This window comes from Jatropha curcas, chromosome 8 (genome assembly GCF_041381405.1).
Source record: "Jatropha curcas cultivar XTBG-Jc1 chromosome 8, XTBG_Jcur_1.0, whole genome shotgun sequence".
In the NCBI taxonomy this organism is placed as follows: Eukaryota; Viridiplantae; Streptophyta; class Magnoliopsida; order Malpighiales; family Euphorbiaceae; genus Jatropha; species Jatropha curcas.
In genome coordinates, this window is record NC_143158.1 from 20653960 (window position 1) to 20679469 (window position 25510).

The 25510-nt window shown below is 31.6% G+C and overlaps 2 protein-coding genes across 2 annotated transcripts; both read left to right on the plus strand.

The window, feature by feature from the left end:
• The first annotated feature begins 7148 nt into the window (after window positions 1-7148).
• Window positions 7149-12472, plus strand: LOC105644295 (ent-kaurenoic acid oxidase 1). Its single transcript, XM_012229594.3, has 8 exons — window positions 7149-7482; window positions 7584-8061; window positions 8219-8491; window positions 8558-8647; window positions 8776-8854; window positions 9094-9200; window positions 11967-12088; window positions 12199-12472. Exons 1-8 carry the CDS (start codon window positions 7241-7243, stop codon window positions 12302-12304), a joined length of 1497 nt encoding a protein of 498 aa, XP_012084984.1. The 5' UTR covers window positions 7149-7240; the 3' UTR covers window positions 12305-12472.
• A 4368-nt stretch (window positions 12473-16840) lies between these two features.
• On the plus strand, window positions 16841-24991 carry LOC149494311 (uncharacterized). Its single transcript, XM_089725459.1, has 7 exons — window positions 16841-17197; window positions 23082-23414; window positions 23496-23538; window positions 23648-23774; window positions 23867-24160; window positions 24250-24357; window positions 24470-24991. Exons 2-7 carry the CDS (start codon window positions 23087-23089, stop codon window positions 24989-24991), a joined length of 1422 nt encoding a protein of 473 aa, XP_089581585.1. The 5' UTR covers window positions 16841-17197; window positions 23082-23086.
• The last annotated feature ends 519 nt before the right edge of the window (window positions 24992-25510 follow it).

Sequence of the window (25510 nt, forward strand, 5' to 3'; positions counted from 1 at the left end):
GTTTGCCCAAGTGACTTAAGCGGTCCAATTTTGCTAAGTCCATAGCTCAGACATAATTAGCTTGCCAAGTGACCTAAGTGGTTTAATTTCACTATGTTCATAGCTCAGACATACCCAGCTCACCAAGTGACCTAAGCGGTTCAATTTAACTAAGTCCATAGGTTGGACATTCTTAGCTCGCCAAGTGACCTAAGCTGTCCAATTTCACTACTCCATAGCTCGGACATACCCAGTTCGCCAAGTGACCTAAGCAGTCTAATTTCACTAAGTCTATAGCTTGGACATACTTAGCAGTCCAATTTCACTAAGTCCATAGCTCGGACATGCTTAGCTTGCGCAAGTGACCTAAACGGTCCAATTTCACTGAGTCCCTAGCTCGAATATACCTAGTTCGCCCAAGTGATCTAAGAGGTCCAATTCACTACATCTATAGCTCGGATATACACAATTTGTTTATGCAAAAATGCTAAGTATAAATATTGGTACGATAAAGAAAAATGCTAACTTAGTGAAACACCTTGAAGAAAAAACACAACACTTGAACAAAAGGAAACGACCTCTTTGCATTCTATTAATTCAAAAGGGCTACATAAGTTGTCACAAAAAATTCACACAATGGGGTAAGTACGAAAATGAGCCTATACTATATCATCACTTTGCCTCTCAAAAGAGATGGCATGGATGTCCGCATCCCCTTCTAGCCGAGGAGGCAAACCATCCTTGTTTAAGCCCTATGGTGTGTCTTCACCTCCAGCTTCCTCACCACCCTATCCTCTTTATTAGCCTTGTTAGGGTAAATCTCATTCACCCAGCTCCAGTCTACTCCAAGCTACCTCGCCTTTAGCTCCGACAAAATGTTTGACCTCAAACTTAAACACCCCTTGGCCAAATCCTCCTCTTGGGTCCCTTCTTGTTCTCAAAGCCCCTGTAGCTCTCTCTCTATCTCTTTCCCCTTGCTCTCGAGCTCCTTTGCTTTACGCTTGAGCTCTTTGTTTTTGTCAAGCAAGTCCCAGTTCTCCTCCTTTAATTTCTCTATCTCAGCTTCCTAAGCAACGATCTCTGCTTTGTGCTGGGCCTCTTGTTCCCTCCTAGAAACCTCAGCACTTTTTAGGGCATCCTCCATTTGGTTTTTCTTTATCTCCATCTCAATATAGCCAGGCTTAAATTTGGATATCCGAGCGAAGTGCATACTGTTAGCATTCATGGCTTGGAACAAACATTGGTTAAGTAGGTCCCTAGTCGCCACATCATCTAGATGCTTATAGTAACGAGAATCAGTAGGGAAAAGGCAGTTACGAGATATTTCTCGTCTTGGCCCGTCATCCTGGAGACTGCAGTTTGCCCCATCCTCATGCATAAAATATCCTTGGATGTCCAAGGACCTCGAATGAGTAGGGGGGATATGAGGCAAAGCAGGGACATTTGTTTCCCTTTGCATTTTTCTAGGAGGCTCGACAGTCGGGCTTGAAGGAGGTAGCTTGAAAGGAGTAACCTTCACTGTAATATCAACGTCTACTGGTTGAGTGCCTGGCACCTCGAAAGGCACCTCTTTTCTCCAACCCTCAACAACAGTCTTCTTTTTCATTGCTTTAGCAACTTTGGCCATCTTAGAGCTCTTAGATTTCTTTGGGCCATTCCTGCGCAAAAAAACAAGAAAGGAAAATTAAGAGGTCTTATTTTAAAGAATCAAGGGCGAAATGGCTAAGAATAAAGCTTACTATTGATGGAAGGGTTGGGCCTCATGGGTCCACTAGGTGAATAGGTTGGATAATCCTCGGTTATCACCTGCCTCAGGTTCATACAACCAAGTCCCCTGACTTTTATTAACTCTACACAAGTTCGATCATAAGGAGTGGGCGAAGTGGGTTGTCAGACCAACAATTCGGCACTCCGAAACCCCTAGGGTGCTTGCCAATGAAAAACTTGGATTTTCAATTCTTTAAAGAAGAAATCTTAGACTTTTTAGCAAAAATATTACAATTATTCTTCGCTTGAAGGAAACAGTGGTCCTCATTTGGGCGAACAGAGAAATAGTATAGCTCATGAATCGTCCGAGCCGTCACGTTATACCCATCTTGGCAAGCCAATTCTATTATACCACACAAGAACCTCAAGCCATTGGGATGTAACTGGCTGATGGTAATGTGGTGCTCGTTGAAAAATGACTTCAATGGCTCAGATAGGGGAAATTGATTCCCAGATTGAAAACTCTTCTCATACATCATAGTAGAATCCTCATCCAATGGCTTGGTTACTCTCATGCTTTCTGAAGGTCTAATCAGTTTGTACTCTAGCTAGAGGTTATATGTAAAACATACATCCAGTAGTTTGCCCTCTCAATATCAGATGGTACGTCGGTGATTCGAACATTCTCTTTTCTTCCTCGAGTTCGCCCACCTCGAATCCACATCTTCGGTAAGTTCATCACCAGTTGATCGTATAGCACTTAGACATCCTTGCCACTAGAGGAACCCATGACCTCGACCAATAAAACGAAAAAAGAAAATAGAAGAGTAAAATAAACTTACTTGGAAGAAGGTAGAGAGAGAAACAGTTTTAGAGAGAGATGCTCTGAAGGTCAGTCGTTAAGAAGCGAAACAAATAAAGTGAAAGAGGGGCCTTATATAGCCTAGGCGAGACACTGAAAGGTCATCTAATTTAATGAGGCAACTCTTCAAGTACCCTCCCCTCTCAGACCGATGCCTCGTTCCCCACAAAATAAAACTATCATAACATCCTTTACAAACAAAAGACACAATAAAAGCTTGCTAATAAATAATAACAGCTAAGTATACACATAAATAATGAAATAACCAGACAATGAAGGAGCACAAACACTACATTTGGACATAAAATGACCAAATAACTGATGGGGGACTACTATTAACATATAACAATGAAATATATTAAAATAATAATATTAGACTCCTAAATGAACTCAAATTAACAAATAATATATGATTCATAATCCTTATCTTAATACAACTACCTGGAATTCAATATAAATACTCCAACTTTACCCCAGTAAGGGGTGATTCATGATTTACTCAATCCTTAATTTTTGAGAGCTTAACACTATTTCTCTAAGAAAACTATTAAATTGAAGTAATAATTATTGATCATATACAAAAGGTAAATATAAAAAAAAATTTTTACTCCTTGAAACTATAAATATGACAATTATTTTGGAATAATATTTTTTCAAATGTGACAAGTATTATGAAACGGAGGTAGTAATTAATAATAAAAGTATTAAGTGAGCATTAAATTTTATTAAGTACTAATTTTGAAATGATAAATCCTGAATTATATATTATGGAAACTATCAAATTTTCTTTAAATATTTTCTTAATATTACACTAACATATACTCCCTCTGTCTCATTTTGTTTACATGGTTTGAAAAAACATGCATATTAAAAATTTAGTCAATAAAAATTATTTTATCATTTTTTACTCTTAACTTTTTAAGATATCAATAAAGTCATTCATTTAATGAACGATCATAAAGGTTATTATGGAAAAAATAATTGTTTAAATATACAAATTTAAAAACCTTTCAAACATTTTGAGATATTTAAAAAAGGAATAACAACCAAATAAAATGGGACGAAAAAAGTTTATATTTGTGCTTGTTCTGATTAAAACCCCGATTCTGCCATGTCTCTAATCATCATTACCAAAAATTCTAGACAAAACCCACTACGTTTCATGCCTACATCCTCTCTCTCTCTCTCTCTCTCTCTCTCTCTTTCTCTCTCTCTCTCTCTCTCTATATATATATATATATTCAAATTCTCAAAGTATTTGTTGGACACGACATACGAGAATATATAGATATGGGAATATATGAGACGTAATAATTTTTAAAAATGGTACAATATCCACACGTTTAGGACGTAATATACTAAATAAGTAATATATTAATATTTCAAATAAATAAATAAATAAATATTTATAATAAATCATTAACACATAATAAAAAAAAAAAACTTAATTTCTTATTTCAATGACTCAAAAACAAATTAAAAAGACGCTTCATTTTTATTTGGTAATAACAAAACCTTGGTTGTTTAGCTTAGTGTATGGAGTAGTTTTGTATACCAGGACTTAAGTTGCACGAACACAGGACACGAGACACAGGGACGTACAGATACAGCAATTTTTAAAAATTAGGACATCCATACGCTTAAGAAGAGAAAAAGAAAACATGAAGGATAGCAGTGATAGAAGAAAAAATAATGAAAGCATTATTTTTAAATAATGACAAAATTATTTAGAAACAGTACGAATTCAATTTGTTTTCTCTTAATAGTGAGCATATAAAATTATTACAAATCGACATAACATCCAACTTTAATATATATGCTTTTTTCTATTGTTTAATTATAATATTGAAAAATAATTAAATTTATATATTTAGAAATTGTTAAATATGAGAAAAATGAATAAAAAAGATAAATTTTAATAATTAGCGAGCAGTAATGGTGGCCTTAGTGGCTGGTGACTATTGGTTATGGTCAACAATGACTAGTGACTAGCAGTGGTGCTATTGATGATCAGTAGATTAATGTGTATTTATAAGTTCATAAATTTGTTTAATATTTAAAAAATGTTTTCACGTTTAATAAAATAACTTAAATTTTACTTTGAACAGAAAAATATTTTCTATTAATTGATTTTCTTGAGCATCCTAAACATCTAAAATTTTTAAAAATATTTTTTAAGCAAGTTATTTTCTAGGAACAAATAAAGGCTAAGTACCTAAAATTTGCATATTATAATTTAGATAAATTATTAAAATCTAAAAATCTTTTAACATAAGAAATATGAAAATCAATTAAATATTATATGTAAACAAATAATTATGAATTTAAACTATTGATTATATATTTAGTACTTTTATCGATTGAAATTGAACTTTTTTTAAAAAAATATAAATATCATACCATAAGTATTTAATTGATTGTCTTGTCACATAGTCATTTTAATAAAATCAATCTCAATTTTTACGTTTTGTCCATCTCAAAAAATTGTGGTTGATATTAATTATGAATTTTTTATTTTAAAATCATATCGGAGAGCTCCAAATATACTTACTAATTAAATTATGTGAGTGATATTATAATTCTTTTAATAATCTGCTTTAAAATTTATTCAATTCACTTATCATTTATAGAGCAGAAATTTTTTTTAGGGGTCAACATAAAATATTAAAATGGTATGATGATTTAACATTTACATTTTAAATCTTTTGATACCTAATATTTTTGAATGACTCATCAGGCACTTAAGTTTTTAATTTTTGTACGTAATATACCTCATGTCTAGCTAATAATCGTGCGTGAGACACACACTCTTCTTCTGTTGCTGATAAATTATTTTTTATTTTATTTTCATTGATCCATTGAATTATCTGTTTCCCAAAATGCTTGTTGTTATTAAGGAAAGCAATATAAAAATGGAACTCTTTTTTCTTAAAAAAAAAAAAAAAAAGAAAAACTTTTATAGTAAACTAATTAATGCTTAATGGGTATTTTCGGAAGGTGAGTATCAACTTGGCAATATTTGGTGTATGTACGGTGGCTTCTGAGATTTGGTTTTGTGATGCACTTCATATAGGCATTTTTTCATATTAGGTGTTTGTTATTTTGTCTCAATGGAGTGTGGACCTGGACAAGCGTGGAAGAAAAAGGGGAGGGAGAGAGAAAATAACATTTTTTTTTTAGTTAATAATTTAATATTTTATTAACATTATTAATATACCATTATTTGATTTTCTTCAATTTTGATTATGATGGTTTAGATACAACCATGGATTTTACAAGCTTTTTTTAGTACAGTATTAATTTCAGCAATAAATAATTTAGATTTTTAAAATCAAAAAAGAGGAAAAAAAATCAAATTTTTAATACTATAATTTTAAAAACTCAAAAAAATTAATTGTGATTGACTAATTTATTCTTATATTAATTATAGAAAAATAATAATTTTAGAGACTATGTATTAAAAATTAAAGTTTGACATCGTAATCTTAAAACCCAAAAAAGGATTATGGATTATGGCCTATCTAATTTCCAAATTAGAAAAATGGACAGTTGAACAACAATATATTTTCTGATATTACTATTTATTTAATCTGTTAAGCTGACGTATAAAAAAAAAAATAGAGACTGTGAACCACACCCTCCATTTTTAGAAAGTCTAGAAAGTGTGACTCAACTATTTAATATTTTTTTTTTACTATTAATTTTCTTTTATTTTAAGCTAACATGTAAACTTTTTTCACCTAAAACTTTTCATGCTAAACTTATTTTCTTTTATTTTAATTAGATATAATTTTAAAAAATAATACACATTATTGTAAAATTCTATTCTACTCTGATTAGGATACATTGAAGATCCCTTTATCAAATTCAATATTTTAATCTTTTTTAAATCATTACGTGAGTTATATAAAAAATTTACAAAGTTGCATTAGTTTATCCAATTAATATTGCATAGATTAAATTTTAATTGTTAAATAAATTTGTAACTGGTAATTTAATAATATATTTTTTATTTACCCAAAAATCCCGAAGCATGGCATAAAATTTAATTTAATAAAATATCTATTTTTTCAATTACATTTTTGTTTGGAAAAATCCTAATGGTTCTAATTTTTTGGATTGAAAATATAGTTAAACTATTTTTCATTTAATAAAAAATAAATAAATTTCTTAATTATTTTAATTGGACATGTCTCAAATATCATATTTCTAAATTTATAAATATAATGCCCACTAGATATGATTATAAAAATCTTATTTTATTACCAATTTTGTAAAAAAATGGTGAATTTTTTATTGGCAATTTCATTCTCAATTACAATTAAGGATGTAATTGCTACGAAAGATAAAAAATGGGGTAAATTGACTTAAAAGTCAAAATATAGTAAAAATTGTAAAGGCCTGTAAAGTTCGGGGTGTTCTAATACATTATCAGGACGTTTCTATTAACTTAAATTTACATCCCATATATAGTAATTTTTTTTTTTTGATAATACTCATATATGGTATATAACAACTCATATTTGGTTTTATTACCTTTATTGCATTTTATTTCTTTCTATGTCTTGTTTTCATTTCTTTAAATACATGTTTGGATTTTACTACTATGTTATAAATCCTTCATTTTGATTCTTCATTTGAAAATTAATAGACTTTCAGCGACAAAAGGATTGAAAAATATTACATCGAACAATGCATCTGGAAGTGGATTCCACTTGGGCTATCCTGCTTGCAGTAGTATTAGGTGTTTTGGGGAGTCTAAAATGGATTCTAAAGAAAGTTAACTGGTGGCTTTATGAAACCAAACTCGGTGAAATTCAGTATTCGCTGCCTCCAGGCGATTTAGGTTGGCCTTTCATTGGCAACATGTGGTCCTTTCTTAAAGCTTTTAAGTCCACTGACCCAGATTCTTTCATGCGCAACTTCGTCGCCAGGTCTTTTTTTTATTTTATTTTTTATTCATTATATGTGTCTTCTCCAATTTCTGTTTTAACATGCAAAAATATGTTTGATGGAGCGATGGGCTTTGATGTAGATATGGAGGTGGTGGAGTATACAAGGCCTTGATGTTTGGAAATCCTAGCGTGTTGGTGACAACACCAGAAACATGCAGAAAAGTATTAACAGATGATGAAGCATTTCAACCAGGTTGGCCAAAATCCACCGCAGATTTGATTGGAAAGAAATCCTTTGTATCCATTTCTTATGAAGAGCACAAGCGTCTTCGACGACTTACTTCTGCTCCAGTAAATGGTCATGAAGCTCTGTCCCAATATATATTATACATTGAAGAAAATGTAATATCTGCGCTGGATGAATGGGCTTCTATGGGAGAGATTGAGTTCTTGACTCAATTAAGAAAGCTTACTTTCAAGATCATTGTGCACATCTTCCTCGGCTCTGAAAGTGTTTCAGTCATGGAGGCTTTGGAAAAGGAGTATACTTCACTTAATTATGGGGTCAGATCTATGGCAATCAATCTTCCAGGATTTGCTTACCATAAAGCGCTTAAGGTGCATCATCTTTTTATGATACAATTTTTTTTTTTTCAAGAGTATCCTATGCTATTCTTTTTAAATATGAAACTACCCTCATTACGAGTTTTGAGAGACAACTACTCTTTATGGATTATCTAATTATTTTTTATTTAAATGAATATATAAATTTTAGGCACGCAAGAATTTGGTGGCTGTATTCCAATCAGTAGTGAATGAACGCAGAAATCAAAGGATGGACGGACGTAGACTTGTGTCCTCAAAGAAGAAAGACATGATGGATGCTTTGCTAGATGTTGAAGATGAAAAAGGTCAAAAATTAAGCGATGAAGAAATTATTGATATTCTATTGATGTACCTGAATGCAGGTCATGAATCTTCTGGACATATTACAATGTGGGCTACAATTTTTCTCCAAGCACACCCGGAATATCTTAAAAAGGCTAAGGTAATACCTATATTAATACAAGCAAAAGTCCTGCATTACATTTCAATTAATGAATCGTGTTTGTAGAAAGAGCAAGAGGAGATCCTTAAAAGGAGGCCACCAACTCAGAAAGGACTGACGCTTAAAGAAACTCGAGAGATGATTTATCTTTCCCAGGTACATAACTAATTCAAACATAATTAATATATTTGAGATGAATTATCTTTCCTAGGTACATAACTAATTCAAATGTAATTAATTCTCTCAAAATATATATCTTTCATATTGTTTTCTATTAATTGTAGGTGATCGATGAAACTCTTCGATTGGTAACATTCTCACTTACGGTTTTTCGAGAGGCAAAAGCAGATATCAATTTGGATGGTGAGTAAGGAGTCTCTATTTGTCATGCATGCAATTTATACCGTAAGGAATATACATATCATTTTTGGCTATAGGAGTAGTCTTGTTTAGAGATTCATGGCTGCTCCTGCCTATAAGTACATTTCTATAAATAAATCTTTGATCTTGCAGAAATACCTGCTAAAGTCAATCATTTTTAAATCACCCACATATATATATAATTAATTAATTAATTCATTATCTAATTCCTTTCCATTTAGGATATATAATCCCCAAGGGTTGGAAAGTTCTAACGTGGTTCAGAAGCGTTCATTTGGATCCTGAAATCTATCCAAATCCAACGGAATTTTATCCTTCACGATGGGATGTAAGTCCATATACACACACACACACACACTAATTTTTGACAACGTACGTTGCTTATGTTAATACTCGTTATAGTTACTCAAATTTTTCTTTAAATATGATCGATTCGTTTCTTTGTGATAAGATAAAAATGATAATAAGTTATTTAGAAAAAAGATAAACGCATTAGGTGCTTTGATTTAATATTTTATTGTAAAGATTATAATATGAATGTAAACAAAATAAATGAATATTATAAAAAAATAATGAAATGGAACAAAAAAATAAAAATTTATAATAATAACTCATGTAAAATAATATCTCAAAGATTAAGAAGTAAAATGACAGTAGAAAAGTCTTTGACATAAAATAATAATAAACCTTATACCCAAATAAAAATATATATATATATTTTTTTTGTGGTGACTTTGTTTTACAAGAATTAAACACATGTATTGGTAATCTATAATAAAGTGGTAATTCAACAAGATTTATATTCCTAATTGAGTTACATTTACAATTCCTAAATAATTTGTAAACAAGTTATTCCTTGTAAATTTTATATTCTACTATTAGAAGTACAATAAATAAAAGTATAACAATAAATTTAAATAATAAGTATCAAGTTTTTAATTCTTTTAATTGAATTATATCTATTAGTTTCTTAAAATTATTTGCTATAAGAATTAGAGTTAGTTGTAAATATCAATAAGATAGTTTACTAATTAATTAAGAAGTTAAAATATTAATTTGAATAATGTTATTATGCAATAAACTTTTGTTGTTTCAAAACAATTATTTTTAGCAAACTTATGTTATTTTTCAAATTAAATATTATCGAGAAATTAAATTTAATCTTATATTTTTGCCATATTTAAAGTATATCATATTTGATATAATTTTTTATTTTATATTGAATTCTTATATTCTTAGTATATTTAATATATTATATAATTTCTTATTTTATCAAATTGAATTCTTATATTCTTGACATATTTAATATATATCTTATTTAGTACATAATATAATTTCTTAATTTTTACAATGGAATTTATATTTAAATAGAAAATTAATATAACCCATCAAAATTAAATTACCTTTATTTTTCAATCAATAAAATTGAAATCTGTAAAGATATTATATTCTTACCATGTTTAATATATACCTTATTTAGTATATAATATAATTTATTATTTTATTCAATAGAATTAAATTGAAATAAGAAATTTATATAACCCGTTAAACTAAATCATCTCTGTCTTTTAACCAAAAAAATTAAAGTCCTTAGAGATATTATATTCTTACCATATTAATCCATATCTTATTTATAATATAACTTCTTATTTTATTCAACAAAATTTAAATTTAAAAAGGAAATTAATATAGCTAATTAAAATTACATTATATTTATTTTTAGCTGTAAAATTAAAATCCTTAAATATATTATATTTTGTCATATTTAATATTTATACCATATATAGTACATCTTACGATTTCTTATTTTATCTAATAGAATTTAAATTTAAATAGAAAGTTAATATAACCCATCAAAATTAAATTACCTTATTTTTTAAACAATAAAAATAAAATTCTTAAAGATATTATATTTTTGCTATATTTAATATATACCTTATTTATTATATAATATAATTTCTTATTTTATACAATATAATTATATTTAAATTTTATTTATTATATAATATAATCTCTTATTTATATAATAAAATTATATTTAAATAAAAAATTAATATCATTGGTCAAAATTAAAACTACTTTTATTTTTCAACCAATAAAATTAAAATCTTTAAAGATATTTTATTATTACTATATTTCATATATGCCTTATTTAGTATATAATATAATTTCTTATTTTATTCAATAGAATTTAAATTTAACTAGAAAATTAATATAACTGATCAAAATTAAATTGCGTTTTGTTCTTTAACCAATGAATTGAAATCATTAAATATATTATATTCTTACCATATTTAATATATATCTTATTTTGTATATAATATAATTTCATATTTTATCCAATAAAATTTAAATTTAAATAAGAAATTAGTATAACCAATTAAAATTAATATACGTTTATTTTTTCAATCAATATAATTAAAATCTTTAAAGATATTATATTCTTACCATGTTTAATATATACCTCATATAGTGTATAATAGAATTGTTACTTTATCCAACGGAATTTAAATTTAAATAGAAAATTAATATAATCGATCAAAATTAAATTTCCTTTATTTTTTAACAATACAATTTAAAAACCTAAAAGATATTATATTTTTACCATATTTAATACATTCCTTATTTAGTATATAATATAATTCCTTATTTTATTCAATAAATTTTAATTTTAAATATGAAATTAATATAGCTGATTAAAATTAAATACATTTATTTTTTCAAACAATAAAATTAAAATTCTTAAGGTTATTATATTCTTACCATATTTAATATATACCTTATATAGTATATCTTATAATTTGTTATTTTATCCAATGGAATTTAAATTTAAATAGTAAATTAATATAACCAATGAAAATTACATTAGTATTATTTTTTTACTAATAAAATTAAAATCCTCTATGATGTTTGTATCAACCCATAAACTTAGTAGATGGGAATCCCAATATTTTTCCTCTCCATTCTTACTTTTATATATATATATATATATATATATATATATATATATATATATATGTTGTTATACATTTTTCTTCTATTAGATATTTAAAAAATGAGAATAATAAGATGCTTGCTTTCTTTCCATATGTAGAATCACACTGCAAAAGCAGGAACTTTCCTTCCCTTCGGAGCAGGAAGTAGGTTGTGCCCTGGAAATGACCTGGCTAAGCTTGAAATTTCTATTTTTCTACACCATTTCCTTCTTAACTATCAGTACGTACTTAATTTACACATTTATCCTTTTTAATTTTACTTGCTTTATTATTATTAATTTTACTTGCTTATATAATTGTTGTTGTTAAATTTATTTTCTCATGTTAAAGGCTTGAGCGTCTCACTCCTGAATCTAAGGTAATGTACTTACCTCATTCAAGACCAAAAGACAATTGTTTGGCGAGAGTCAAGAAAATTACTTCAGTATCTATGTAAGGAAAATTGAGAGAAAAATTGAAGCATGTATCTTGATCCTTGATGAAAAGAACATATGTGTTTGACAAACACAAGGGACATTAGTTCCTGCTATGTTTTAAGTTATGCTTTGCCAGAAAGCAAAATTAAATAAATAATAAGGAATATTAGCTTGGCTTTCTTATTTAATTAGTCGAAAATTTTCGCTTCATAATTATTATACTTAAGTTATATTGCTTTTTTAAAAATTATTTGTAATAATTACCTTGTTTATATGTTTAAGAATCAAATACTTTTAACTTTATTAAATAGTTAGAAGCTTGTTCTTGTTAAATTATATACACTAATTAAGATGCTAACCAAATAAGGGGTAATTATTTATTTAATAAAATAAACATAATTAATGGTAATGAGTAAAAAAATGACATTTTTTTAAAGAAAAATTGAGAATAATAGTTATGAAAAATGAATATTTACTTATTTTAATAAAAGGCAATAAACCTATATTAGGAGACACTTTTAATTAAAAAAAAAAAAAAGAAAATCAGAAAATAAAATGAGGACCACTACAAGAAAACTGCTTATTAGTGAAAAGAAATTATCGTTATAAGTCTAATTCCCATGGTCAAACATAAATAGTGACTATAAATATACGGTCATAATAGGCTACACTGAAAAAGGTTTTACGGATGAGAAAAGTTTTCTTATCGCAATTGAGTTTTAGCGAAAATGTATCATATTTATTGGTTGCAAAAAAGTTAATTTTGACCACATTTTTAAACTAATTGCGATGATCTTACCGTCATATTTAAAAATTTAGAAGTTATGATATCAACAATTATTGATGACAAATCTCATCGCTGTAACTATAATCCAAACACTATAAGCAACTAAAGTCTAATCACAATAAGTATGATAATTTTGAATATCAATAGCATGTAACTTTTGCGACTTTATACCGTGGTCGCAATTTTTTTAAGAAAATACCAAGATTAATATTAAATTTAATCAAGTATATTTTGCACAATTCAAAATACCACATATTTTTCAATATTTTATTATTTCATATAATGTAAATAATAAGCAAAAATCATTAAACATAATGGAATTATTTTCACATATAAATAATATTTGCAATACAAAAACTGTTACTTTCAATCGTCTTGAAGCAGTGTACATTAGCCCCAAATACAATCACAAAATGTAAATTTTCAACCAAAGAAACCTATACAATCATCTTATCCAAAAAGAAATTAGACATGGTTAACCACATACAATAAAAATTTAGTATATATGTGGGTCCCGTTTATATATAGCACAACTCAAGAGGGGGTGAAATGATTAAAAAAAAAAAAAAACTTAATTTCAAAAATAAAATCAGAATTCTATTGCAGCGGAATTAGAAAGCGTTTGTGAGAGTTAGTTATTAAGTTTAGAACTACCTCACAAAATTTGATACAAGATTAGAAAGACTTTGTAAAGAGCAGCTATTGTGATTAGAATTGCTTCACAAATCTTAATCAATTTCAGAAACACTTTATGAAAGAAAGTTATTGCGTTTATAACTACTTCATAAAGCTTAGACAAATATTAAAGATTATGTGAAAAATTATTATTGAATTTTAGAACTACTTCACAAAGCTTTAAGCAAATTTAAAATACTGATTATAATTCAAATTGTGATTTATACTGAATATAGAAGAACAAATTAGAACTTGGTATAATCACAATACAGAAATCCAGAGTTCTAATGTTCCATAAAGATAAAGCTTATTCAAGTTTAGAACCAGAAATTCATTAACAATTTTCCATTTCTAAAAGATTAACAATTGTGTAAATAAAATAGAATCAAGTAGAACTTCAGAAAATAAAAAAAGATAAATACAGCGATTTATAGTGGTTCGACACTACGCCTACATCCACTTCCCAAGACTCATCTTGAGATCCTCTACTATAATATCTCTTTTCAAGGGTAAGAGACAAACCAAAAGTACAACAATAGATCAACACCTAGATATACCCTTTGTCTCACTAGATTTTCCAAACGTATAGTCAACCTCAACCCTTTTTGTTTTTGCAGAGAACAAAAACTCACATCAAGACATTAGAATCTCACACAAGGAGAAGGTCCCTTGATAACCTATTCCAACATAGTTTTTCACCTAAGCTATTATATAAAAGTTTTTCAAATAAAAAGCCTGTCTACAACAGATTACAGAATCTATATAGACAGAGAGAAATGCAAATATAAGCACAGGAAAAACAGAAATGAAGTTTAGAAAACCGATTTAAAGAACAAAACTGTTTTTCAAAAGATGTTATAAAATTTTCTTTTCTCTTAAAAAATTTTTCGTGAAGCAAAAAGACGAAAAGAAATAAAGGGGTTTTTGAGAGAGAGCTTTGAGAGATTTAAAACATATGATCAATGGATTCTTATTCTTAAAAAAAATACCCACGTTTTCGTAAGAGGAAAACGTTTTATATAGAGGGATGAAGATCTCATTTTAGAAAGCGTGATCTTTAGCTTTTAAAGAATGTTTTTGACATTCCAAAAGTGAAAGATACATGGAGATCTTTACTTTATTTGTTGTCAAAAATATTTTAAGTCAAAATCTTTTCTTTTAAGGTAAGTAACTAAAAGCAAGATTTTGGATTTTTTTATAAAATAATTTCCGAAAATAAAAGATATAGAAATCTTTTTCAAATATTTTGTTACCAAAAAAAATTAGAACAAAATTTTTTTCTTTTAGGAAAGTGAATAAAAAAGATCATGATTTGACTTTTATTTAAGGTAATTTTCGAAAATTATTTTTTGAGAGAGAGAAAAAATATTTTTATGCTTATAAAATAATATTCTCTCTATCCTACAATAAATCCTAAGATACTAACCACTAAAATCTTCAATAGTCTTCATGGTCTTCAATTAATTTTGGATTTGTAGGAACTTGTCTTCTTTATCAATTTTCATATTTAAAAATAAATAAATCTGCATAAAATAATATTAGCACATATAAAATATTAAATTATTTATTTTGCATAATCATCAAAATCTCAAGATAGAATTTACCCTTGAGCCAACAATATATAATTTAGATTGTTTTAAATAGAGAAAGCAAAGTTGAAAAAGAAAAATTAATTTTCAATTGTTTACGTGCAAATTTTGATTGAGGTTTGAATTAGTTGTCTAAAACTATGTGGAAACAAACTAACTCAAGTTTTACTTTTAGCATTCATTAGATAAGGAGGGAATGTCATTTCAAAGGACATGCATATGCCTGCGAGTTTCACTGATAGAGAAACATTGGAGGAAATAATGTATCAAGAGGGCTCTTTGACATCATATAATTATTTAATAAGCCAGATTTAACCTAATAATTAAAGGTTTGTCTTGGATTATATAGTACTAGAAACACAAAAATGGTTAGAAGAAAAATTGAGCAATAAAATTAGTTTCAAATGTTAGTTATTGCAACTTCCTTTCTTAGCTGGCAAGATAGAAGTTAGCCAGATATTTATGATTAAAGCTATATATAAGCAATACTTAAAACTCTTTTCATTATTAATCAGATTTTTATCCAATTTTCTACAATCTCACGTTAATCATGGTGAAGCGCTATGAGAATGGCATTAGTTTCTAAAAAAACAAACTCAAGTTCTCATATGGATTCGCTACCACTCAACCATAGAGCTCAAGGAAGCATGGAGAACACCTAAGTTTCTCACATTGATGGAAGCACATGTTGAGATGGAATATGAAATTCCAGCATATGGCACGCCCAGACCGTGCTAGGTTAGCACGCTCGTGCAAGGTAGCACGCCCAGGCTGTGCTAGAGTTTGACTGGCGAAGGAAAAACAAGTAACATGAAGCACGCACGTGCTAAATAGCACGCCCAAGCCGTGCCCGCGTCTGACTTGCGGAGGAAAAACAAGTAACAGGAAGCATGCCCAGGCCTTGCCCGCGTCTGACTTGTGAGAGGAAACAGTCACCATGACGCATGCCCGTGCCAAATAGCACGCCCAGGCCGTGCCCGCGTCTGACTTGCGAGAGGAAACAATCACCATGATGCACGCCTGTACGAATTGGCACGCCTAGGCCATGCTAGCGTCTGCCTCTAGCGAGATTAGTTAGTCCAATTTTGCTTATTTTGAGTTGTATCAATAATAATGGGTTGGGCCTCCTATAATTCGGCCACCCCTTGGATTTATCCTTGATTTGTTTAGATTTAGTTAATCTTTAGTTGATTTGGATTAGTTAACCAAATCCTTAAGTTGTTAAGATTTGTTATTCTTATCCTTAGTTGGTTTAGATTAGCTAAATCCTTACACTACAAAAAAAACGCTAAATTGCGACCGATTTTTGCGACCGACAGATATCGGTCGCAAATTTGCGACAGATTTACTACAGAAGAAAAAACCGTCGCAAATTTTAGCGCTAAAAATTCCCGCGATCTTGTTTCTCAGTTTGTGACCGAGTTGCAACGGATTTGCGACCGATTTTGCGACCGATTTTGCGGCTAAGGTTTATCGGTCGCAAAATTTAGCGGTTCAAAATTTGGAATGATTTTTGCGACCGATGTGCGACTTATTTGAGACCGATTTTTTGCGACCGATTTATTTGGTCGCAAATCGGTCGCAAATTGGACTGCATGTAAAACGACGTCGCAGGTTTAAAAATTGCGACCGATTTGCGACCGACTTGTCGGTCGCAATTATTAGGGCTTTAAACGCCAGACGCCCTCCTCCTTCTTTCTTCTTCTTTCTTTCTTCTCCTCTCCTCCTCTCCTCTCCTCTGTTCGCAGGCCGCTCCAGCCCCTCCTGACGCCACTCCAGCCCGCCTGACGCCGCTGCCGCCCCTCCTGACGCCGTTCCAGCCCCTCCGGTTGCTCCACCCGTCTTCTTGGACATTTTTCCAGGTATTTTGCGATTTTTCGATTTTTTTTTTTCATTTTTTTTATTTTTTTTATTTGCGATTTATGTGTATTTGGGCATTATTATTTGTCTATAAATACTTTGTTTGAACCTAAATTTAGGGTGAGTAAACTTGCAAAAAAAAAAAATGATAAAACTGCACTGAACCGATGTAGTTTGATTTTTCAGTCTTTGGTTTCGATACATTTTCTTTTTAATTTGAAGAAAATTTTAGTTTTTCAATTTGGTTCGATTTAGAAAAAAAAAATGATTAATTAACTGAAGGCATACAGCAACTATCCTTTTGTCCTTGAATTTGGTCCTTTCTTGATTTATTCCACCAGCAGGTCGATCGTTTCAGCTTGTTGAAATTAAGTGATTATTGAGGAGCCAAACTGAACTAAAATGATTATTGAAATTAAGTGAAAAATCTGGCACCTATAGATGCAATTTTCCTGGATTAGTGTACTCAAGCAATTAACTATCCTTTTAATTTGAACTTAGATTGTCAGATTTTGGTAAATATTAAGATGAAAAAAAGAGACTGGATATTCTGATAATTGAACCAAATTGAACCAAAAAATGCAATCGGTTTGGCCCAGTTTTTATTCCAAAACGGTTTAAATCAATTATAGAAAATATATACTTCAATTAATCTGCTAACAAATGGTTAAATGCTAATAATAATTGTCCAGCGAATCTAAAAATTGTAATTAGTGGGAACAATATATACATAAAAATAATAATTCATTAATAGTGTAAAAAATAAAATTTATTAGAGTAAATATAAATTAAAATAATTATATGCAAAATTAAACGTAAGAAATCATAAATTAAATTGTAAAAACAAGTAAGGGCAAGTCACTTTACTTTGTAAAAATATGTAAAAATCATTATCCCATTGTAAATTTACTCATACTCAATTATTATAATCATAACCCCGATTAAAATAATTAATATATTAGCAACTTTCAATAGAAAAAAAAAAAACATATCAAAATACACCATACCTAATAGTAATAAGCTTAAAAATCTCACTTTTACCATGTGTCATAAGAAATCGAATATAATCTAATGTTATGAAATTCATTTAAATCTAACGAACTTAAAAAAATTTTGAATCGAAATAAAAATCGCATAAATAAATGTAATATATTAATTAATTAAAACTTTAAAATAAATCTAATACCCAAATACATATCTAATAAATGAATGTAATACTAAATGATACCATTGAAGAACACATATCCAAACACCTAATAATAATAGGGCTTAAAATCTAAAAATCTCATTTTTGACCTTTTTGGAACAAAATGAATTTTTACTTTTGATATTGCCAAAATTCAATTTGGATTATTGTTCCTATAATGCATTTCTATTCTTGTATAAACTAACATATATATATATATATATATAGGATAACTAAATATTATAACTACATAGTAATAAATAAAAAAATGATAATATTAATTTATATGTAATTTTGATTTTCAAATAAGACATAAACATGATAGTTTGAATTTTTTTTAATAATAATTATGTTATGATACATGTAATTGAAATTACTCTTTTTTTATAATTATGAAATAATGTATTTTTTTTTATTATTGTTGTTATTATTCATAAAAATTTAATTTTTTTTTAATGAATGATGCGTTTGGTTTGGTTGGAGGCCTAGTAGTGGTCATTTTGCTTTTGAAGAATGTTGGTATGATATAGGAGTGTTTATTGAAGTGTTTTTATATTTGAGATTTTATTGAGTTGTGCCGAAATGCTGCCGAATTTTTTTCAAAAAAATTCAATATGTGGAATCGTACACTTACCTTTATTAGGGTAAAGGTAATAAATGAACTTAGTGAATAAATGAACTTAGTGATTTTACATTTATATATAGGTACCCTTATTATAGAAATAACCTTAGTTAGTTATAAGCTAAGCGTAAATTGAACATTACATTAGTGGCATGTTTTACTGTTGGTTTAGACTAATGCAATTACATATAATTTACCCTTCATAAACAAATTGTTAATTAGGTAAAAAAAAATGCGAAATAATCGAGATTGGATGTACTGGAGGTTCGAGGTCAATGGGATATTAAGACAAGAGTTCCTGCAAGGATTGGAGGCGTTTATACAGTTTGCAGTTGGTAATCCCAGTTTTATGGATGGTAATAAGTTGAGGTGTCCATGTAATCACAAGAAGTGTCGAAATCGAGCCTTCTTAGACATCGATACAGTGAAACTTCATTTGTGCAAAAATGGGTTTGTGGAAAATTATTACGAATGGATACATCATGGTGAAGCCCGAGTTGCCAGTGGGTCAGGCCACTTCATTCCGGTAAGTTTAGAAGTTCAGCCTTATCAGTTTCTGTACGGTAATCAATGCAATGATATGGTGTTCGATGCGAGTAGAGTAGAATATGATTGGGATAATATGGAGGAATCGCCAAATGTAGCAGCACAACAATTGTTTGACATGTTAAGTGCAGCTAACAGTGAACTGTGGCCTGGATGCAAGAATCATTCAGTTCTGTCTGTTGTTGCACGATTACTTCACATGAAAGCGGAGCACCATTTTTCAGAAAGGTGTTACGATGATTTTGTACAGTTAGCAAAGGAAATGTTGCCTGAAGGCCATTCAATGGTTGATAATTTTTATCGGACAAAAAAATTAGTTCGGGGATTGGGACTACCGGTAGAAAAGATTGATTGCTGTCGTAATAATTGTATGATATTCTGGGGTGTTGACTCGGAATTCAGAGAATGCAAGTTTTGTAATCTTCCAAGATATCAACGGCGGGGTCAAGGGACTGGTAGAGTACAAAGAGAGAAGGCTTTCAAGAAGATGTATTATTTCCCTCTTGTTCCTCGCCTTCAAAGGTTATATGCATCTAAGGCGACAGCTGAACACATGACATGGCATGCTTTGCATGAATATGATGATGGTATAATGACTCATCCGTCAGACTCTGAAGCGTGGAAACATTTTGATAACAGTCATCCTGTGTTTGCTGCTGAAATGAGAAATGTGAGATTGGGGCTTTGTACTGATGGGTTTCAGCCGTTTGGCCAATCAGGACAACAATATTCATCATGGCCTGTCATTGTGACACCATATAATCTACCACCGACAATGTGTATGAAAGATGAATATATGTTTTTGTGTGTTATTGTTCCTGGGCCTACTAATCCAAAACATAAAATTGATGTGTTTCTGCAACCTTTGATGGCCGAACTTCATTATTTATGGGAATATGGGGTTGAAACATTCGATATTTCGACCAATCAGAATTTCATAATGCGAGCTGCTTTGCTTTGGACCATCAGTGATTTTCCAGCTTTTGGAATGTTATCTGGGTGGAGTACGGCTGGCAAATTGGCTTGTCCTCACTGCATGGAAAACACAAATGCATTTACACTAAAGAATGGAGGTAAACAATGTTGGTTTGATTGTCATCGCAAATTCTTACCGGAATCTCACCCTTGGAGGAGAAATCGACAATGCTTTAGAAAGAACACGACTATTGTTGAACCCCCTCCACCTGTGAAGTCTGGAGCACAAATATTACAAGAAATTGAAGATCTGGGGCTTGTGAAAGTTACAGAGGTAGGTGCAGATGAGGTAAATACAAGAATTGGCAGGAATAGCGGGTGGAAAAAGCGAAGCATCTTCTGGGATTTGCCATACTGGAGTTCACTTCTTATCCGTCATAACCTTGATGTCATGCACATAGAAAAAAATGTGTTTGAAAATCTGTTCAACACTGTCATGAACATTGAAGGGAAAACCAAGGATAATGCAAAAGCGAGAGCAGACATGAAGGAAATTTGTCGTCGACCAGAACTCGAGCAATCTGTACTTACTAGTAAGTTTCCGAAGGCATGTTATTGTTTAGATAAACCCCAAAGGCAATTATTGTGCGAATGGTTACGATCATTAAGGTTTCCAGATGGCTACTGTTCAAATATGGGTAGATGTGTGGACATGAGGAAGTACAGACTGTTTGGCATGAAAAGCCATGACTGCCATGTTTTCATGCAAAGATTGATCCCTGTGGCATTCCGGGAATTATTACCAGGAAAAATTTGGGAAGCAATGACAGAATTGAGTCTCTTTTTCAAGGAATTGACGATGACTGTTATTCGATGCGATGATATGGACCAATTAGCGCGAGAAATCCCAGTAGTGATGTGCAAGTTGGAGCGAATTTTTCCACCCGGCTTCTTTGATTCTATGGAACATCTGCCGGTTCATTTGCCCTATGAATGTCGTTTAGCAGGACCGGTACAATATCGATGGATGTATCCATTTGAGAGGTGATTCACTAACATCTCATTCTAATGATTACATCATTTTTTTGTACTTATACTTACATATTGGCATTGTACAATCACAGACACCTACAGAAAATTAAAAAGAATGTGCGCAATAAGGCAAAGGTCGAGGGATCCATTTGCAATGCATATTTGGTGGAAGAAGCTTCCACATTCTGTTCACACTACTTTGATCAACATGTTTTCACCAAGCATCGGAGAGTGCCACGTAACGATGACGGAGGAGATCGCGTTCAATCTGAGTTTGAAGGAAATCTAAAAATTTTCACCTACCCTGGGCGTACGATTGGTAAATCAAAAAAAAGACGATTGACTGATGCAGAGATACAAGCGGCTCAAACCTATATTTTATTGAATTGCGAAGAGATCACACCATATGTACAGTAAGTATAAATAATGTAAACATTCTAAACTTGACGTGGGCTGTTGTTAAATCATACTTATGCTAATATGGTTCGTTGATAAATAGGAAATATATCAATCTTCTGCGGCTTCAAAATCTCAATTTGACTGATACTGCAGTTGATGCAAAGCTGGACACGGAATTTGCAGAATGGTTCAAATATTATGTAAGTTACTTTCAATGTACACAATACGGAATGTACATTTATTAAATCTCACGAATGTCATTACTATTTCCCATAGGCTCGAAGCTCGGAAAGCGATATTCGTAACAGATTTATTACGGATCTGGCAAAGGGGCCATTACCGGTTGCTAATGCATACTCTGGCTACTTTGTAAATGGTTACAAGTTTCACACTGAGGGTTATGGGAGAAGCAGAAAGACAATGAACAGCGGTGTGTGCATAAAGGGATCAAACTACAGTGACGTGTCAAACGATTTTTATGGGAAATTGGTTGAGGTTTTGGAGTTAGAATATCCAGGCCTACCAATGAAGTGCACAATCTTATTCAAATGTGAATGGTTTGATCCTACGCCAAACATTGGCACGAAGGTTCATCCTAAGTATAATCTGGTTGATATTAATCAAAGAAGAAGATATACAAAGTATGAACCTTTTGTTTTGGCAATGCAAGCTGCACAGGTGTACTATGTCCCATTTCCATCGTTTAAACGAGATAGATGCGATTGGATGGCAGTGTGTAAAATCAAGGCTAGATCAGTTGTTCATGCACTTGAAACGAAACAATCTTCTTCACTCGCAGTATCGGAGGCATTTCAAGAAGTTATGGTTGAAACGCAACCGATGCAAGTTGTTGAAGATTTAACAGATAGATTGGATGATGAAAGCCGATCTTATGTTGAAATAGGACCATCAGATGATGAAGAGGAAGAAGATCAAATCATCATGGGTACCTCAGAAGACGAATATGAAGAAGAGGAAGCTGATGAAGAGGAGGAGGAAGCAGATGATATTCAAGACACTTAAAACTTAGAGCAATTTTACTGTTACAAATTGATAAATGTATATGTAATTAATATTATTAATGAAGAATTTCAATGGTATTCACTTTGTTTACTCATATTTACCACATGTTCTACAATTCATATAACTGTATAAATTCATTTTATCTAGGTTCTGATATCTGCAGTACAGATGGCTAGAGGCAGACCGTTTGATTCTGACGCGTCCGGCAGTGGTTCGCGTGGAGGTCATGGCCCTGGACGCAGTGCCCGTGGACGAGGAGGGTCGATCCCTCGTCCTTCGTCAGGTACGTCTGGGGCTTCGTCATCTGCTCAGCGACCAGTACTGCCGCCATCACATCCTTCTTCAGGTACGTCTGGGGCTTCATCCTCAGCTCAGCGTCCAGTACTGCCGCCGTCACAGCCTTCTGCTCCTTCCTCTTCTGCTCCTTCCTCTTCTGCTCCTTCCTCTTCTGGACCAGTACAGACTCCACCAGCTGCACAGTCACCTACTGTGCAAGGTAATCATAAATGTCATAACTGTCATTTTAATTATATATTAATTATCTAAAAATTTATAACATTTGTCATTTCTTTTGCAGCTTCATCAGATCCACGTATCACCCTCAGTTTGGTAGCGGGACAGTAAGTACTTATTCAAATTTTCTGCAGGCATATTTTGTAATTATATTTTGTACTTATTCATAACTGTGATGCTTTCGTGTAATTATATTTCACTTCTGTTTTTTTTCAGCATATATCCATCCTCTCGAGCAGCGAGGCAAATTTTGAAGATAATCAAGCTACAGCTGCATAAAGAAGGATACACATGGGATGCCGTACCACAAGAGGCGAGAGACTTTTATTGGGAGGAGTTCCAGGTATTCTTTGGTTTAAGTTATATCATCATTCAATGTTTACAATTCAAGATACATCCTTAGTGTTTAAACGCTATATTTCATTTTTTTTGCAGAAACATTTCATATGGGACGAGGCCATTACGGCTATGCTGAAAGTAGCCTGGGAGAAGATATGCGCCGATCGATACGCTGACTTCACCTATAGGATGAGAAGAAGCGGTAAGAAGCAGCAGTGCGTGTCTCAGGAGATATGGGAGAGCTGGCAAAAGGCTTGGGAGGATCCTGCATTCAAGAGAAAGCGGGAGATATTTGCACAAAATAGGCGCAGTGAGACTGGCGGTGATGGAGCAGGACCTTCGCGACACACAGGCGGATCTATATCTGCTATAGAGACAGCTCGATTATTAGTAAGTGAACTAGTCCCTTTACAAGAAACTGATGTTTAATGAAAGGACACTATATATATTAATATATCATGCATAAAAATTCATTACAGGCTAAAGAATTAGGTCGTGAGCCCACACCGATGGAGGTGTTTACATACACTCACACGAAGGACCACGATCGTAATACCTTTGTCGACAGACGTGCGCTGAGCGTCAATGTAAGTAACAATGAATAATATTTACATTTACCCTCTAATCATTGTGAAGATGTATAAAGTTGAATATAATAAAGCTTGCAATTGCATTGATTAATTAATTTTTTGTTTTCAGGAGAATTATACTACAGCTCGGGAGCGTATTGTTACTTCTCAGACCGATGAATCCGAAGCTGAGTCAAGAATTGACGAGGTAGCGCTTTATCTCGAGGCTGTAGGGGGCGAGAAGAAGAGGAAGGTATACGGCATCGGGTCTCAGGCATCACAGTTTTACACTGGCTCAGCAGCTCACGCTTCTACAGCCAGCGCAGCACGACAGCCGGAGCACACTGACTCGCAGTATGATGATGATATACGGGCTCAGCTTGCTGATCAGCAGAGACAGATTGCAGAGCTTAGAGCGCATGTGATGCGGCTGTCCGGTGAGCCCCGTGCTGGTACTTCTTCCTCTGATCCTGCGCCTGCTACAGACCGACATGTTTCGATGTCTCAGCAGCAGCCACTTCCCGATGCTGCAGACGATACCTTGGTCACCCCTCCTGGCGCTACATCACATCCAGCAGGTACTCCTCCCGGCGATCCGACATCGGATCCTGCAGATGAGCAGCAGCATAGATTTGATTTTGGACTTTTTTAGTTTTTTATTTATATTTTGATATTTTAATTTGTTCAGTACAATAAAAATTTCATTTTTACATTGTTCTTGAATTGCGTGTGTGATATATATGTGTATATATGTCAATTTTCACAGGTGTGGAAAAATTTTGGTTTTATAATAATATTTAATTTTTTTTTATTTTTTTTTAATTTTGCGACCGATTTGATACCGAAACTTACAATTTTAAATTAACATTTTGCGACCGATTTGCGACCGATTAAAAATATTTGCGACCGTTTTTCCTGCGACCAAATTAGCGACTGAATTTCAAATTAAACCACGACCAAAAATTGCGACCGATTATTCCAGTTTTGCGACCGATATAATCGGTCGCAAAATAGCGACCGATGGTATAATCGGTCGCTATTATTTTTTGCGACCAGGTATTTTGCGACCGACATATTTCGGTCGCAGATCGGTCGCAAAGTACAATTTGCGACCGATGTTAGCCATTTTGCGACCGATTTATCGGTCGCAAAATGGCGTTTTTTTTGTAGT